Raw genomic sequence first — 18,181 nt, 5'->3', positions numbered from 1 at the left:
GGGACCGAACGAGACACACTCTGTCGCTCTCCAGTTAGCCGGTGCTATAATAACTTCCTGATTATTTCACGAGGCGCTCAGTTGATTTCCGTCGAGCGCGAATTGCTTCATGGCCGATTAAGTCTCCGACAGGTCTCGCAAAAAATATTTAAAGCGCGAATAACACACTTGACAATCCCTGTCGACCATCACATCGAGGGATAATCATCTCCCATGTAAGAGTTGTCACATCCTTCTTTCTCTGTCTCTCTCTCTCGAATTCACGCGACTCTATTCCTCATTTCGCGGCGCCGCGGGACATCGAGAGAAGAATCTCCCTCGGGAATCGGATAATAAAATAAGAATGCGATGTCGAAAGCAGATGCTCTCCCTGGAAGCAGGTGCAACGGGAGCGTTGAGAGAGAAAAAAGAGGAGCATTAAGAAGGCTCGGGGCAGTCTCGGTGGTCGGAATGTGGTTTTTACGCGGATGTTACCACGAGGGAGAGAGAGAGAGAGAGGTGGGGCTGTTCGAGAGAACGGGAAGACGTCGTGACAGAAGACGTGGTCGGTAACCCCTTTCTCTTCCGTTTCGTCTTCGTACTTTCTTACGACGCAACGCGATCATCGCGAACGCAGAATAAATCGACGTGAAATCGTCATTCGAAAGAGATTTCGAAATTTCTGAAAAAAAAAAAAAAAAAAAAAAAGGCCCGAAAGAAGTCTGAAACAGGTTGTCTTCGAGAATTTGTTCGCTTAACGGGACTCGTTCAATCGATCTTCCCTTTAAAGACATGCACCTATTGTATATCGTTCGATTATTTTCCTCACGCCTGATTTTTTTCTCATTTTTCTAACAGGGTCCAGCAGACTCAATGAAAACAATTCCCTGATTTTTTCAGATTTTCCAAGACCAGAAATTAATTTTGTTCTTAACTTTTTCGTATTTTTTCCAAATATATAATTTGCATATATCTATATGATAAATCAATTAAATGTAAAATCATGAAATCCTTGAGATATTTTTATCAACAATGAAAAGGTTCGGAAGTTAAAACAAAAATTTAAATCAATTATGCAATTGCATTATGTACGATAATCGAAAACAAACATGTCACTATAAACTATTTAAATAAAATCATCTTTTTTATATTTATATTATATCAAATTTTTTAGTTTTGTCTCGATCAGACACATTGAAATAAAATAACATGACGATGAAAATATAAATTAACGAACACGCTGTAGATGAATCGATTTTTAACAACATAGAAAATTGGGAGTCAAGGAAAAGTTTATATTTATTTGATAAAAAATTTCAAATTATTGAGACAAATATAGAATAATGTGAAAAATCCAGATAAATAATAAAATTTCCCGACTTTTCACTGATAAATCCAGATTTATAAAATTCCCTGGCAATGGTCGGTTTTCCGGATTTCTCTGACCACTAGACATCCTGTCTAACAATAAGTAATATTAAAAAAAATAATAATGATGCTAGAGCGCATTTAACTTTCATAGATGTTTCGAACTTAGCGACGTTTTCACGTGGAATCAAACAATCTTCCTTCGAGTCAAGTATTAACTAAATTAAGTTTTATTGTCAAAATCGAAAAACGTTTCAAGGAAAAAGCTAACGAGATTTGCTGGAAGGAGGAGATAAAAATTTACGAGAGGCCTCGAGATACTATAATGACGATCTTCACGAGTTATTGCAATTTTAATCATTTCTTTCTTTCAAAGTATAATTTACTTATTCCACCAAACAAAATAATTCCTACGAAAATTGTTGGATCACTTAAAGCTTTAAATATTTAATTTAATACAGTTCGATTCTCCGTCCAAGAAAAAATTTCGTGAAATAAAAACCGAGCATAACGTGTTGCTTTAACTCGTGTTTTGTCAAAACCTCGCTGATATTTTTCGATATATATACCTATGTATATTCAATTATGAAATGTAAACGATCGGGTGAAGCTTCTCGCAATTTTATTCAACTCACCTTCGTGATCAAACATTATTTCTTTTGTCCACTTGTTCGTCGGAATACAACACGAATACAACACGTAAGCGGACGAGAATAGCTGAAAATACCCCAATGTGGGCGATGTAAAGACGATAAATAAAGTAGTGGGGTGTTGATATAGAGCTTTCAGTGACAATGAATGTTTCGTGCGAAAGTGTTGTAGCAACACACCTTGACGATAAATGATCGAGCATCGGACGTACAACAGTAGGGAGGTGAAGAAGAAAAGGGATACCGCCGGTCAATGAACAATATATGCTGAAAGAAAAGCGACTTGTGGTGGGCTTGCGTTACCATAACGACAAGGGGGTAAGCTTTCGCGATGCCATTGCCCTCGATGCATCGTGCGTCTCTCTCTCTCTTTTCACCCCCGCGACAGGGAGTGATTTGATCTGGGAACTTCTATTAGGGTGGTCTTTATATGGAATATATTGGAGAAAAGGGTCGCCTTTATAGCTACGGTGACTATATTCTGTAAGGGAAAATAGAGAACAAATTTGAAAATTTTAGGGCTTTGTTTCAACATGTTTCCAAATTAGTTTATGCATGATCGGCGAAAAAAAATTCTGTGACTATCAGAAGTCTATCTTCAATAGATAAGAGATGCCATTTCGTATATATATAAATTCTCATGTTAATACTCCGACATTTGACAATAAAACACTAAATAAAAAATAAAGAACAGAATTAAGTTTTGGAAAAATCTAAAGGATAGCTATAGTTAAAATAATTAAAGGATGAATGATTACTCTAGTTATGTCGAGCAAGAACATTTAACAGCCTAAACAAATGAATAGATAGAGTAATCGAGTAATTCTCGTAGCTTTGCAATAATTACATATAATAGAAAATAAAGTTTTTTTAGACTGATGCTTCAGAGGAGAACGAACAATACCTAATAAAATTATATATTCTCTCTTCAGTTAATATTAAGTATACAGAGATAATTTTCTCTTACAATTTATCTTGAAAATCATGGGACAATGATATTGGAAGAATTGTATAAGAGTTTTCTGATTAATATAAAAATAAAAAATATTAATATCTACGACAATAAGATATAAAATATGTTCGATTAATTTTACTATGTATATTTATTTTATATCTTATTGTGATATATATTAATATTTTTTATTATGGTAAATATTAATAATCGGAAAAACTTATAATATTCTTCCAATATCATATTGCCACACAATACTTTCATTTCGATAAAATTCTAATTAAGGTATACTTTTAATCTACACATTTTCGAATTTTGTGTTGGTTAAAAGAATTTAAAGCTAGAAAAATTATTACGAATTAATTTAATATCATCTATAAGGAATTACTTATTTTTCAATCTTATATATATAATCTCTCGCGTTAAACACAAATGTCAAAACTCTGAGTAAATATTAAGAAAATAATAATCGACTCGTAAAAAGTGTCTAAAGAAAAACGTGAATTTAATAAATGTTATGACATTAATGACCTCCAGGGTATGAATAATAGTCGGAAGGAATGAAAAATGAAGCGCATAGCGATGTCGCATGAAACATAACACATAGCTGAAGCGCAAACCGATCGATATAAGCGACTGATTGTGATAAAATAGATTTCCGGACGATGAAGAGAGAAGGGACCACTATAATTGAATTAACTCTCACCGTAGACTTCTCGAATTCGTCCAGTGTATATATATATATGTCGGAACGTATCGACAGATGCGTGTCAAACTCCGGCCCCGAAAAACTTATCGAGTCATCCTGGCGTGCCACGGTGTATAATAATTGAAACTGTTTTGACAGGAATAATCTGAGCGGCTATACGCGGTTTAAATTGCGCCAGAATAGACCATTTCCGTTCCGAATAATAAGCGCTAATAACGGATTTTGACCTCTTCCGTGCGTGCAACTTTGACGTTTATACATATAGCGGCTCGTATATAATTGTTGCTAAAAATATCGAAATAATGTACACGATTTTCGAGATAAATATCCGCAACGTAAATATATTTCTTTGACTATCTAGATATCTCTTTCGCGTGTTTTAATTAACAGTTCTCGGTTTACGTTTCTTGTGTCATTTATCGCGTAAGCTATATAGGCTACACTTATTTATACGAGGATGTTAAAACGGGATGTTAAATGTGCTGTTTATTCGAACATAAACACGCGGAACGTGACAGGACTTCGGATGCTCATTAGAGCATAAGACGTTATATTAGTCATAATTATATTAGTCATAATTACATCTATCTGTCATACGTAAACTGATGATTTAAAGACCTACGTTGAAGGGGACTCACACGCAGATACAAGTTAAGCATATATTATGTCTTTGTGACAATTGTTTCCTTCTCCCTCCATTCTCTCCTCTCTTTGGCCGTATCATTTAATTATATTTCTTCCAGGTCATGACATTTCTACTTATAACTACGGTAACCACCCGTCCTTTATTTTAAGTCAGTCCTTTATATTTCAAACAGTTGTCCTTTAGATTTATTTTTTCAAAACTCAATTTTGCGTCCTTTATTTTTTAAATTGTGTTCTTTACAATTTTGTCCTTTGTTTTTTATTTTGCGTTTTAATGTACAATGTCGTAGTACCTTCAACAGAACCTATTTAAAAAATCAAGAATTTGTTTCAACATAATCGAACCAGTTTCAAATTATAAAAATACGTAAAATTCTGATAGTCACAGAATTATTTTTTTTTTTGCCTCGTCGATTTCCACTTTGGTTACAAACTGATTTGGAAACGTGTTGAAACAAAATCCTATACAATTTTCAGATTTGTCCTTCATGTTCTCTCAGAAAATATGGTGACCGTATTTATACATAACTGAGGACGTGTCGCGATATTCACATAAAGGAAAAAAACCAGCAATTTACAAGATGAGAATTTACGCGCGTGCGCGGGTCATTCTCATTTGACACAATGGAAATCGCAGGCAGATCCACTCTCGTCCACATGGTATCGCCGTTAGATGCGCAATACGAAAAAAATTCCTAATTTTAGTCTTTTCGATAAAAATCGATTTCGCCAATTTAATTTCCTGCAAAATGTTTTTCCTCATGCATAATGACGCTGATTATTTATAATTCCACATTACGTGGAATTTATGATGAGAATTTTATGTAACACATGCTATTATATATTTTTATGCGTTTAATATTCACCTGAAAAAAAATATGCATCGTGTTTGTTATGCATTTTTTTCAGAATATTCCGAAGCTGCACAGCAGTTACATATGTCACTTACTAATTCATCGTATCTCATATACGGGAAAAAATGTCATCCGCATCTGCATGTTGTGATTTAGTGATAGGATTAACCTTGGAAGTCAATCATCGAGACTCTAGCACAGAAGCTTCATTAATTTATTATAAGCGATCGACAAACCTTACTGTATAATTTTTATACGATATTTTAAAACTTTTTTTTTTTTCCAGGTGAATACTAAAAATAACTAAAACGCATTATATTTATTGTTCCCTTTCTTTTTCTTCTCTATTATTACTCAACCACGATTGATAGACTTGACCCGATTTTAATGGGATAACGAGATGATTGCTTAATCGCACGACATAAGACATTTTAATTAGTTATCTCTCTCGTTAAGATATCTTCCTGTCTATACTTTGATTAGGTATTACATTCCTATATCATGGACAGGAGGGCATTTATTGAGATCAGTAAAAAAAAAATTAGGAATTAACTGCTCTCTTTTTGAATAAACACTAAAATTTATTTGCATATTTAATAAGAAAAATTTTTAATTAAGAACAAAAAATAAAAAATTATGAAAAAAATTTATTTGCATATTTGATATTTAAAAAAAAATGAAAATTAAAAAAAATTAAGAACAAAAGATAAAAAAACAAATAAATTCTGCCCTCTCCTGGAAAAAATTCTATAGACGCCCATGTCTGACGACGACAAAAGCGAACGAGAGAAGGGGAAGGGAGAGGATGAGAAAAAATACCACGAGGCTTCTCTCATCCCGGATGACGATTGATCGCTAAATAATATCATATTCGCGTATCTCCATATCGGAACATTACACGTATACGCGCATACACATAATTCCTGGCGCTCTTCGAGCAATATTTGAATACAGTCCTAAAGTCAAGTGCATTTCTGTCATCGTCTACAGGTAGTAATACAGCAACAAGTGGTGCGAGGCATTAATTGCGTGCCAGCCGTTGCTCGAGGAGTCGCCGTGATTGCGCGGAAGTATCAATTTCAGGGGGGAGGAACTTGGACTCTCGCGAAACACAGGGTATATATATATATATATATATGTATATTCGCGTGTTGCCGACTCGCGACCTTCGCGGTCGGCTCATAGACCCGTCCGGACCAAAACATTCCAAGCCCTCGTTCGCTCGTCGTCTGTCCGAGTGACAAATGAGTCCAAATATCGAATAAATATTCATTCATTGTCGAAAGTTGAATAGAGAAGAAAAAAAGATATGCACGTCTGTCTCGCAATAGTATGAAATTAGTCAAAAAGGAGGAACGAACCTGAACACAGCGCTTTATCGACATACTTCAGCAGAATAAGAGACAAAGAGAAAGAGAGAGAGAGAGAGAGAATGAAGGAAAATCTGTGAAATTAATTGGAATATTATCGCGTTTATTCAAGATGTGCGAATATCTCGAGCCCTCGAAAAGAGACGCCAGGGAATGTGCAGCCTCCACCGTGAGAAAGCTTCAACTTACTCGTCCTTCCCTCCCCCTCTTCTCATCTCGCCATTTCTCTCCCTCTCTTTCACCATATCTCGTTCCTCTCATCTCGCCAACTTACGTTCAATTGTTAATAATGCTCCTCTCTCTCTCTCTCCTCCTCCTCCGGCAGCTGTTCCAGGACAAGGTCGCACCCGTTGCACTGAACACAGGTCCTCGGCGACCTGGGGGAGTCGCGCACAAAAACACAATTCGCGAGAGAAGCCGATCCAAGGATCCGTTCGACAAAACAACGATGCGGCTGTCAGCGAGAGAGAACTAACTTGAACCGCTCCGGTTTTCCGTGGCGGACGAAGTCATTCGCGCGTCGCGATCACCGCCAGGATCACCGGGATGTGTGATCGCGTATGCGTGAGACGAGAGAACCGGCTCCGACTGTGCTCGCTCGGCGCCGTTTGCCGCGCATCTGCGAGTACTGCGGGCCGCGCGGGAGTATGGGAGCTCGGCAGCGCGAAAGGGTCGCCGCGCAACGCGCGGGACAAGTGTACCGCCCTGCCGTCGACCAATCGCGTGCCGTCTCGCGCATTGATGCGCACGGCACGTCGCCCGCGTCTGTCTCTATCTACAGAGCGGTTCAAAAATTATGAATATCTCATTATTGTTATTATTATATAAGAAATATATATGTATTATATATTATATAATAAATATTCTATATTATTATTATATATAATATATATATTATTATACAGAGCTAGCTTCGCGAAATAATGAAAGAGAGATGAGCGAAGATTTTCTATATAAATAAAATGTATAAAGCCGAAAGAGAGAGAAGTCCCGCGTAATTATTTGAAATCCCGCATTATCGTACATTTATGAAATTTTCTTTACGAGGGAAAATTAATAATTTTTATTTATAATATATTCAATGTTTTATTGAAACTGAAGTAACTTTATTGTCAATTAGTTATATGTCTTACAATTAGTTAAGTTATGTCAATGTCAAATTATGTCATTAATTTAATAAATTATCTAGAGTATAATATTAATAAAGCATTTATAGTACGCAAAATTTTGCCCGCGAAGATATGAAGCGCAATCAAGCGTATCATTTTGAAATTTAATTTTACTCTGATATTCTTTATCTGAAATGATAATTACTTGAAAATGAAGGAATTGTGAGTCGTGTATTAGCTAAACAGATAAATATTAATATTTTTAATCAATTTATTGAAAGCATCTGTAACCTTAGAAAGTTATTATTTTCAAATATATTTTTAATATATATATATGTATATATATATTAAATTATATATATATATATATATATATATATATATAAAATACAATCAAATAATTAAATAATTATAATTGTTCAATTGTACAATTTGGCTTTCTTTCGCATATGCAATGTTTCAGAATTATTAAAAAGGATACACTCCTTTCGAAATGCATATTTCTTTAAATCATATACAAAATCATCATTTAGAAGCTTTATTCGTTTGCGTATAGGACGTTGGTGTTTCAAATTATCATCAGGCATAGAAGGTTCTTCTGACACTGAGCAAGATGCTTCCTTAGCTTTTTTAGTTTCAGATGCAGTACTATTTTCATTAGCATTTGTACATTTTGTGACATTATTATTAGCTTTTGCAGACTTATCAGAGTCTGTTTGTGCAGTTGCACTTGTATCGCTTGAACCAAATATCACCTCCATCACGATTCGTTTAAGATCATGATCATCTAATTCTCCTGATCCACTATTCATCATATACTCTGCCAAATTTTGTACTCTTGCAGTTTTATCATTATTTTCGTTCGCAATATCTTGATGTTTAACATTTTCACTCGACTCTTGTTGTTCATTTGTAGGAGTAGCTTTATTTTGATTACATGTATTTGAATTGTTTAAATCTGTAACATGTATTTCCGATTCTGATGATGAAGATATATCCATAATATTGAGATCATTCTCCTCTGTATTAGTTACGTCCATGACAATATTTTCATTATATGTATATTCATCCTGTGGTATTTCGATTACTAATTCTGTTATAACTGCACGATTGTTTTGCGCATTGTGTATTTTGTTACAATGCGCGACGCAATCACATTTGATGAAAGATTTAAAATCACATAACTTGCAACGATATCGGTTCCAACCAATATGAATTGCCACATGTCTACGTAGATTAGGCATAGATGTAAACTTTCGTTTACACAGAAGGCACTGCAGTTTCTGGAAGTTTGCGATGGTAGCTAGTTTTTCCATTAATGAAGTTTGTCTCTTTTCATTCGACTGCGAAGATTGCAACTTAGAATTATCCTCCTGGACTTCAATCACATCTATTTCTAAAATTTAATAAAATTATTACAATTTGATTCATTTGATAAACTAATGATAATATCAAATTTATGTGATTTAGTTCAAGAAAAAATATATACATATTCAAATTTAACAAAAATAATTTTTGATATTAAATTATACTAAAATGATTAGTTTTGCTATATATATATTTCTATTTATTTAACTAAAACATTTTTTCATTACATTATTGAATATATATACATATGTAACGAAAATTTATTGCAATCACAAATTAAATAATCTCACCTTTTGAATCTGTCAATGACATCTTATTAGATTGATGATCTGGTATTTTTCCTTTTTTATTTTTTATCTTCTCAGTGTTCAAGTTAATTTCACTTGTACATACAACTTCAGATGATTGTAAATTTATATTGGATACAGAATTATTTTGCTTCTCAATCTCAGAAGGCAATAATTCAGTATTATCAACATTTTGCATTATTGATGGTGTAATTTTATGAAGATCATTATTGCTATCTGTAGAATTACTTTTAGTGGGATAATTATCTTTTTCTAGCATATCCCAATCTTCTTTACTAAGACTAGAAACACTTTCGACACAAATGGATATCTTGTTTTTCTCACAAATCTCAGTAGATGACACATGTACAGAATGAATATCTAATATATATTTAATACATTATTATTAATTGGTATATATTATTGGTATATATTAAGTGTTATTAATATCTAATATATTTTTCTTACCGTGTGGTTTTATGTCTATTACTTCATGTTTTATATCTATTGTTTCAGCGATGTCTTCTGCTTTACACAATATATTATTAGATGTTGAATTTGATAATGTTTCATTAGATTGTCTGATCGTAGTTTCATCACATGTAGATTCATCACATGTAGCAATTGTTTGCAAAGGAATTGATAGAGTTATTTTTCTATTCAATCTTTTTTTACGTCTATTATAACTTTGAGGCTTTACAGTAGATTCTATATGATTCATTGATTTCTATAAAAGATAGAATTATTATGATTAAAATATAATTATTAACATGTGCATTTCTATTATGAGGAAAAAATAATTCAAAAACATTAGTAAATAAGTTACCTGAGTTTTATCATTATCCTTTGTTATCACATTTTCCAAAGTAGAAGTTTTAATTGTATGAGCATTCTCTAAATCTTCCATTATAGTTGTTTCTCTATGAAATGCTTTTTCTTGAATGTGTGATCTTAATTTACGCACTTGTTCATTAGTTTTTTTATGAACTATAATTTGAAAATAATTTATATAGATAATTGAATAGAGGATTATAGAGATAAATTATTTCAATCTTTTAAAACTACTATATCAAGAAATGTTTTAAACCTTTGCAGTAAATATTATAATATTTCTTTCTAATTATTATACATTTACATATGTCTGCATCACATCCTTATATATACTTTATAATTACCTTTATATAAATGCCGATAAACGCTCCATGAATTTGTAAATATATTTGTGCAGAAAGGACAAGGATAACATAAGCGCTGAGATGTATGCAATGTTTTCATATGAAAAGTTAATGTCTTCTTTGTTGAAAATTTTGCATTACCTATAAAGACCAAGAGATTGATCAGATTTGCCAAATATTTTATAATTGTAATAAAAAAATAAGAACTGTTTATTTACATATTGTGCAAGCCAAGTTATTTGTAGATAATCTATCTGCTAATAATTCATTCTCCTCATCACTTATATTCGTTTGAATAGGACTATCACTCTTTTCTTCTTGATTTTCACAGGTTTCTCTTTCTAATATGACTGTATTCTGATCTATCATGGCTTGTACTTTTGCTAGCTAAAAGCCAAAAGAAGTAATGTTACAATCATAATAGAAATAAAATGTGTAAATAATATATAATACATCATATGTACAATATAATTTTAAATATCAGTAGTGGTAAATAAAAAAGATTAACAAATTTAATATAACACCTACTTGTCCTTTCATTAAATTTGCAGTATTAACTTCTGTGTTTGATGATTTGACAGTTTGATATACCGCAGAACAATTTGTGTTTATAGATTCCAAATAAATGTGCTGGTCAATTGGAGTGTCAAAATTTGTGTCTTTCAATTCACTCGAGAGATTATTATTCATATTTTCTTCTTTTCTTTTGTTGAGTATATCTATTACCTTACTCAGATCTTTTTTATGTGATTCTTTTGACACCTGACTCCTAAGTATTCTATCATTCTTAATATTATCCTTAATTATTGTCTGGTCCTTTTTAAACATTTGAATTATTGATTCTTTACTAGAGTGCTAAAACATACATTTTTGTTATATATGTGATAAGTAACAACAATAATAAAGAAACAAATAAAGTATTCTCTACTTACCGAATTGTGCAAAATATTCCTATGAAGTGTAACATCAAATTTTTTCTTGCAATATTCTCTTTTATGGGATATCAAATTTACAATACTCCTAAATAAACTGTGGCAAGTACGGCACTCATATATAATATTGCATTCATATGATAAGATAGATTTAACCTCATCAGTGCCATTCTCAAGGAGTTTACTAACTTGGTAAAGATCGGATACACTTGTATCAATTGGTTTGCGTAAGCTGGACAAATCAGGACTAACTAGACTATCCTTGGTAGAAAACTTTATTTTACCAAGTTTCTCATTCTTCTTCCTGTTCTTATTCTTGGTCTGCAGAGATCTCATTTTCTGAAAATACAAATTGTGTATTTCAAATGTATAATATTTTGAAAGTCTAAAGATTACAATTATAATTTGAAGCCTATCTTGTGATACACCTAATTTATTTAGTGGCTTATATGACATTATTCCGCTACACATTTCTGACAATATCTGCATACAGACTCGCACTGTTAATTTGCATAAAACACATGAAAGGTTTGTAATTACATATTATCTACAAAATTTGTGCACCATATCGCATAAAAAGCATGCTTTTGGAAATATTAAAGTGGTTTCTAACTCTCAATTCTCTGAAATTCATCAAATTTAATGAGCTTATATTTATAGATACACACACACATATATATATATATATATATATAAAATTCAAAGGAGAAACGTACTGATACAAATCATATCCTAAAGAGTTACACTTGCTCAAATTACAGAGCTTTGTCCGATCTATTCACGCAGAGCGTAATAAGATTATCAAGTATGAGGAGAAAAAATCCGTAGAAACAATGGTAATGTTTTCCAGATAGATATACCACAGTGTCCAGAGAGATCGCGTGTCTCTCCTTCATTTTACTCGTCAAGCTCGACGTTCATCTCTTGCGTGTCGACCGATTTCGGAAGATGATGAACGGATTTAACGAATTCGTGCGACAACGCGCGACTCTATTCAAATACAAGGGAGAAATTTCTTCTCAAATGCCGCGGGTATATCTCATATTAACGTATACGAGCCTCCATTTTTCCCGTGGATGTGGAAGTTCTCCCGTTTACCGTCTGGCAAAAATTTGACAGGCAGCACTTTACGTTCACGAATGTGTCCTCTTCCTCGTGTCGGCGAGCGCGAATAGGATATTTATATCGATATGTTTGTCACACGGACGCTTTTTCCCTTACAGGTGCATTTATGTCACTTTTAAATTATTTATCGATTTATATAATCTTCGCAATTGTGTAATTTTGTGTGTTACATTTTTGTGTAACTCCTAAATTAGAGAATTTGGTTTTCTTATGTCATCATAATAAATGGTATACATATATGTATTATTACGTATTTTTTTTAGAATTCAGCGTTAATTCTAACGCAAAAAGCACTTCGGATTCATGGAGTTCTTACAAGCACTGCCAGATTGCTACCAAGAGTTTCTGCGATGCATCTACTAGGACCTAAAAATATTCATACATCTGTACATTGCATGTCTACAATTGAAGTTATACGACCGGTTGGAATTATAGAAAGAACACTCAAGAAAATTGGTCTCTTAGACGTCCAGAAATATGTAATTAGTTCCTTTTTTTATTGCTTAAAAACAGAGATAATGCACATGAAATAACATATGTATAATATGCTATTGTTACAAAAGAATGTGTCAAGTTTAGACTAAATTGATTAATGATTTATTTTACAGAGATATATGGCACTTGGCCAACGAGTATATGAAACAGTAATGGCTCAAATAGATTACCCCTTTTTCTACAAATGTAAGTTTCTTTTATCGATAATAAATTTCTTATATTTTATTTCTGATATCCTAAATTAATCATACATATATGTATAACTTATTGATAAAATTATTTAAATATTTATTTGTTTTAATAATCATTAAATTAAAACTTATCATTAATAAATGTGTTCTTTGATAATTTGTTGTGTTACAGTTTTAGTGTGTTATAATTTGAATATTTAATATCTAATTTCCATCTATGATTTTAATTTTAAATATGTTCTCTAGATTTTAACATGCCAGATACATTTTTCTCTTGGTTTCTGGTGACAGAACTTCATGTATGGATGATAATGGTTCGCTACATGGCTGAAGGCAATGTTGGCAAAATAGTCAGAAATAGTGTAGTAACTATACTATGGGAAGATACAAATGCCAGAGTAGAAAATTTAGGTGTAAGTAACATACTTTTAGTGTGTTATCATTTATTTTTCTATACATATATACTTATCATAGTTCTTCAATGACTATTCTTTACTGATTATTAAATATGATAATTGCAGACAATCACTGAAAAAACTAAGAATAAGCAAATAAAAGAATTATCAGAACAATTCAACGCTGCTTTAATAGGATATGATGAAGGCATACAATCTGATGATAAAGTATTAGCAGGAGCATTATGGAGGAGATTCTTTTGTTTGGAATGTAATAATCCAGAACATGTTGAAACCCTTGTTATTTATGTTAGAAAACAGGTAAGTTTTAATAATACATAATATTTAGCAGAATTTATTCCTATATTGGTATAAATCGATAACTTGCCATGACTTGCTTGATATGATACTTTACAAAGTGTCACTTCTTAACTCGCTTCGTTTATTATTCATTTTGCAGATCTGTTTATTTGATAAGTTACCAACTCATGAAATTTTAAAAATACCCATTTTTAAATTAATAGACATAAAAGATGTATGCAAGCATCACTATTAATTATTTTTCAAAATGTTAATACAGATTTTTATAAATAGCAGATATTGAAATATGTTCTTGTAAATACAAATTATAATAATGAAAAATTACTGTAATAAATAGTAGTGATTATAGTAATAATAAAATATAGAATGTTGTTTTTTCATAAAGTGTTATTTTCTCTAGAAATACTAATTTTTCACAATATTTGTATTACATCGAGTATTATATACAATATGTTACTCCAGAGTAGAGTATTAATTCTTAATAATATATTTCTTAAGTAACACATTTAATTGCAATATGTTCTGTGATCCCCCAGACTTGTAATTACACGGCACACATAAGCTCTCATGCATTTTGTATCACACTCTTTGTTCAATGATGGTTCAGCACGTTTGAAAAAGTTCCTAAATCAATCATTATTGAATGAGACATGATATATTTAACAGCTGTTTCATATAAATCCCTGTACATTACCTGTAGTAGCGACTTAACAAATTGTCATCTTGTATTAGTTTATGCAGCCAATTGTGTAATGAATTGTATGACAAGTCAGGAATGTCATATTCCTCTTTAAATGAATACGACTTGTACCATGAGGGTCTTCGAGGAGCATTTGCGTTTGCTTCAGTTAAATTATACATCCAGGTCTCTATATCCTTTACTGCCTGTAACAGTTTTATTACATGTTAAAGATTAAGAGTGACTCTTTATATAAATTGTATTTTACTGATAAACGATAGAACACTCACATAATTTTTATTGTCAACAATATACAGCTTATAGTTGGGATTTAACTTTGTGGAGGGAGTTGCGCTACCACCATTCCAAGCAACGTTATTTATCGTCGTACTATTATCGTTGCTGTAAAACAACAGTATCTCATCGTTATGTGTATGGCCGTTAAATTGTGCTTTAATAATTCGGGCAAATCTATCTACAATTTTAAGGTATTCTCTTTTCCATGTAGAATGGCATTCGTTATTGGACGGAATGTGCGCCAATATATGCACAAACTCGCCGTCCTTTTCGGCCTGCAAAAGGGTATCTGCTAACCACTGCAGTTGACCGTAAGGATCTCTTGGTTGATACCACAACCACCTACAAATTGTTTTTTTTTTATTATTAAAAGATAAATAATAATATTTATGTGCTATTTTATTGGTATTTTTATTAGATAAAATTAATACATGGTGATTTTAAAAATATATGTTTTGATATATTATCTAATTTTTATCTATCTTTATGCTCATAAGTTTTTTTAATTCTTTTTTTTAGATTCGTATACGCATATCCTTTTGAGATAAAGAGAGAAAGAATAAAAAAGCAAAAATATATATAAAATAAAAAATTGTTAAAACTAAAAAAAGGATATTGTAGACTCACCAATTAGCAGAATAACAAACGTTGCTGTTTAATGCTATAATTCTAAATCCTTTTTTAGGTGAAATCGTATAATATCCGCCTTCTAGAATAGTAAGACGAGTAGATTCTGGTAACCATCCCACATTGATCCATAAATCAGCCGTTGCGTTAAATAGCCATTGTGTGTTTATCTTGTTATCGGTGACACTTTTAGGCGCGTATCTAGAAAAAATTTTACGAAATAATTAATATCTATAAGTGCAACAATAAATTGAAATTAACAAAAAAAGCATATCTATATTTATTGATAAAATAATTAGATATCTTACAAGTTTACAGGATGTGCCTCATGATTACCCAGAATAGGATATACCGGTGTATTTCTGAATGTTTCATAGATTCTAGAATAACTCTTGTAAAGGCTCACGATATTTCCGAAAGCAGAGGTTTCCCACACACCATGATCTACTATATCACCAGTGAAATAAATGTAGGAGATATTCTGGGGATTAAAATTTAAAATGCAAATGAGATGCATTTTTAACAATTACAAATAATATATAATGTAGGTTTTTTCTGTGTACCTGATGTGTATCCCTAATCTGTTCCAAAATATCAACCACAGCATGCCATGGACTATCGCAATAATTATAATCCCCCCAGTAGCCTGCCACTTTGTTACTTGTATTTGTAACATTTTGTCCTTTTCGACAACATGTTGGTTCATTACAATTTGCGTTACCATTAGGTTCGTAGTTAGGATCGTAATGGATATCTGTTATTTGTATTATGTTTATACTCTCCTCGCTCTCATCAGCATCGACCAATTTTGGAGGACTACTATCAATATTGACTGTCCACTCGAACTCGTCATCAGTAAGTGGGCAAGATTGTGATTCCAATATAACTCCGCAAATTGTAGACGCTGTTAAATTTGGTTTTGTGTCTACGATATGCAAAATTATTGGCTGCAAATAAGAGATGCTTAGTGATAAGATTAAATTTATACATATAAGTGTTTACACAAATCAAAATATGTAATAGATAAGAATGATAACAAAAGATATCAGTATCGCATGATATCACCTATATTATAAAAATTAACAAAAAACATGATAAAAATTTGCAATATTATTTATATTATTTGATTCATTTGAAATTTATATAATGCATATAAAAAAGAATATAATAATTTACTTACTAAATGCAGAGTCACCACACCAGTGCAGACATTTTCTGTTTCAACATTCAATCGAGTACAAAGTTTAATTACATTAGATTTTATATAATTTGCCGACATGCCTTTTCTACGAAATTCTATGAAAGTATTGAAGACGGTACGACATAGTGTACAAATAGCATTGCTGCTTTCACTGGTGGAACTACGCCAATTTATACGGTGTAAATTAATTGGAAGAGTTAGATTATTGAGTAAATTTTGAAACTCCTCAGACTCTTCTCCTGTTTGTACCCAATTATTAATTGCACCGCTAAAGCGTAATATCATCTCATCTATAAAACATATGCAGATATAAAATATAAGATGATATAAGATATAATATTCTTTATTCATTTTATTTATTTTAGAGTAAATAATAATATAATAAATATAACATTTTTATATATTCTTTATCTTATGCAAATATATTCTTTATCTTATGCAAAATATAATGCTTTCTTGTGATTTTTTTATAGAATTCTATAAAATTAATATTCTAGAATGTATATATATATGAGATATATATTTTTTCTGAAGTGTTTTGTATGTTAAAATAGCTTATTTAATCTCCCCTTGATTGATGAATAAAAGCAATTGATAACTTTAATCTTTTAATGATATTATCATATTATCAAAATCAAGTTGCTGTCAACAATGTAATCATCGATGAACACAATAAACTGATAATCTGAATTAGTCTTTTAATGCAAAAAATCATTTACGTGTATTTCTTAATAATAATAATAATAATAATAATAATAATAATAATAATAATAATAAATTAATAAAAATAATGTTATAAATATGTATTTAAATATGTTTTATATATATGTATGTGTGTTATTTTCGATCAAATTATCTGACATAACTATTATTTAATTATTCAATCAATTTGATTATAAAACTAAGCATCAATAAATCAAATCTCATATATATATATATATATAAAAAGCTATAAATGTTTATATATGTATGTATGTATGTACGTATAAATACTGATTAGAATATCAAAGTATTAATCGTAATTATATTAAATAATTAAATAATTATATTAGCTTTTTTATACCTTTATTAATAGTTACATCACTATTTGCAATTTTTAATAAAAATGCAAAAAATAATACTTTATAAAACTGCATATTGATACCACTGAATTGGAATCAATACATCACTGTAGTAAACAACGATTGTATAAGTAATGCGAAAGCGTTATTATATATCTTTAAGATAATTCCCCACTTTTATCATCATTAACTCCCTCTTTAATATTGATACGGTTGATTATAGTAACTCTCTCTTTAATCTAACATATATGTATATACATATATATAAACAAATTATCGCGTGAAAATATTTGCAAAATATATTTATCTAGCTTATTTTCGCAGTTGAGAATTGAAATATTCCTTATTGGACATGCTGATTGTTTGTTCTACTAACGCTTTAAAAATATTA

The 18,181-nt window shown here is 31.2% G+C and overlaps 4 protein-coding genes across 6 annotated transcripts in view; 1 reads left to right on the top strand and 3 right to left on the bottom strand.

Moving 5' to 3' along the window:
* The window catches only part of Tsp66E (Tetraspanin 66E), a 34,107-nt gene extending 26,936 nt beyond the window's left edge, over window positions 1–7,171 (bottom strand). For all 3 annotated transcript variants that reach the window (XM_029319369.2, XM_029319368.2, XM_029319370.2), the window contains exon 1: window positions 6,802–7,171. The gene's annotated coding sequence lies outside the window, so the exon portion shown is untranslated. The remainder of the gene's footprint in view (window positions 1–6,801) is intronic.
* Window positions 7,172–8,046: 875 nt separating this feature from the next.
* On the bottom strand, window positions 8,047–12,496 carry LOC114943686 (uncharacterized). Its single transcript, XM_029319357.2, has 9 exons — window positions 12,115–12,496; window positions 11,399–11,737; window positions 10,995–11,321; window positions 10,685–10,853; window positions 10,467–10,607; window positions 10,118–10,278; window positions 9,760–10,018; window positions 9,295–9,672; window positions 8,047–9,032 (listed from the first exon to the last, which is right to left on the bottom strand). The coding sequence occupies exons 2-9, from the start codon at window positions 11,732–11,734 to the stop codon at window positions 8,056–8,058; spliced, it is 2,748 nt and encodes a 915-aa protein (XP_029175190.2). The 5' UTR covers window positions 11,735–11,737; window positions 12,115–12,496; the 3' UTR covers window positions 8,047–8,055.
* Window positions 12,497–12,499: 3 nt separating this feature from the next.
* Uqcc1 (Ubiquinol-cytochrome c reductase complex assembly factor 1) lies at window positions 12,500–14,529 on the top strand. The gene is made up of 6 exons (XM_029319359.2): window positions 12,500–12,621; window positions 12,787–13,002; window positions 13,132–13,204; window positions 13,456–13,622; window positions 13,731–13,925; window positions 14,065–14,529. Exons 1-6 carry the CDS (start codon window positions 12,589–12,591, stop codon window positions 14,158–14,160), a joined length of 780 nt encoding a protein of 259 aa, XP_029175192.1. The 5' UTR covers window positions 12,500–12,588; the 3' UTR covers window positions 14,161–14,529.
* On the bottom strand, window positions 14,295–17,923 carry LOC114943651 (sphingomyelin phosphodiesterase). The gene is made up of 8 exons (XM_029319309.2): window positions 17,793–17,923; window positions 16,709–17,019; window positions 16,092–16,475; window positions 15,837–16,009; window positions 15,529–15,729; window positions 14,895–15,243; window positions 14,620–14,810; window positions 14,295–14,549 (listed from the first exon to the last, which is right to left on the bottom strand). Exons 1-8 carry the CDS (start codon window positions 17,863–17,865, stop codon window positions 14,432–14,434), a joined length of 1,800 nt encoding a protein of 599 aa, XP_029175142.1. The 5' UTR covers window positions 17,866–17,923; the 3' UTR covers window positions 14,295–14,431.
* Between the last annotated feature and the right edge of the window lie 258 nt (window positions 17,924–18,181).

The sequence above is a fragment of the Nylanderia fulva genome, unplaced genomic scaffold (assembly GCF_048542155.1).
Source record: "Nylanderia fulva isolate GAGA-0341 unplaced genomic scaffold, ASM4854215v1 Scaffold11, whole genome shotgun sequence".
Lineage (NCBI taxonomy): Eukaryota > Metazoa > Arthropoda > Insecta > Hymenoptera > Formicidae > Nylanderia > Nylanderia fulva.
The sequence above is the reverse complement of the archived record's forward strand: the minus strand, read 5'-3'. Positions and strand labels throughout refer to the sequence as shown.

Coding starts and splice junctions, on each gene's coding strand:
- Uqcc1 (XM_029319359.2), top strand. CDS start 12,589: ATGTTTGTCACACGGACGCTTTTTCCCTTACAG. Junction 13,205..13,455: donor TTACCCCTTTTTCTACAAAT/GTAAGTTTCTTT, acceptor TATGTTCTCTAG/ATTTTAACATGCCAGATACA. Junction 13,623..13,730: donor CCAGAGTAGAAAATTTAGGT/GTAAGTAACATA, acceptor TGATAATTGCAG/ACAATCACTGAAAAAACTAA.
- LOC114943686 (XM_029319357.2), bottom strand. CDS start 11,734: ATGAGATCTCTGCAGACCAAGAATAAGAACAGGAAGAAGAATGAGAAA. Junction 10,279..10,466: donor TTATCGGCATTTATATAAAG/GTAATTATAAAG, acceptor TTCAAATTATAG/TTCATAAAAAAACTAATGAA. Junction 9,673..9,759: donor AATAGACATAAAACCACACG/GTAAGAAAAATA, acceptor AATATATATTAG/ATATTCATTCTGTACATGTG.
- LOC114943651 (XM_029319309.2), bottom strand. CDS start 17,865: ATGCAGTTTTATAAAGTATTATTTTTTGCATTTTTATTAAAAATTGCA. Junction 17,020..17,792: donor TGATGTAACTATTAATAAAG/GTATAAAAAAGC, acceptor TATGTTTTATAG/ATGAGATGATATTACGCTTT. Junction 14,811..14,894: donor TTGTTGACAATAAAAATTAT/GTGAGTGTTCTA, acceptor AAACTGTTACAG/GCAGTAAAGGATATAGAGAC.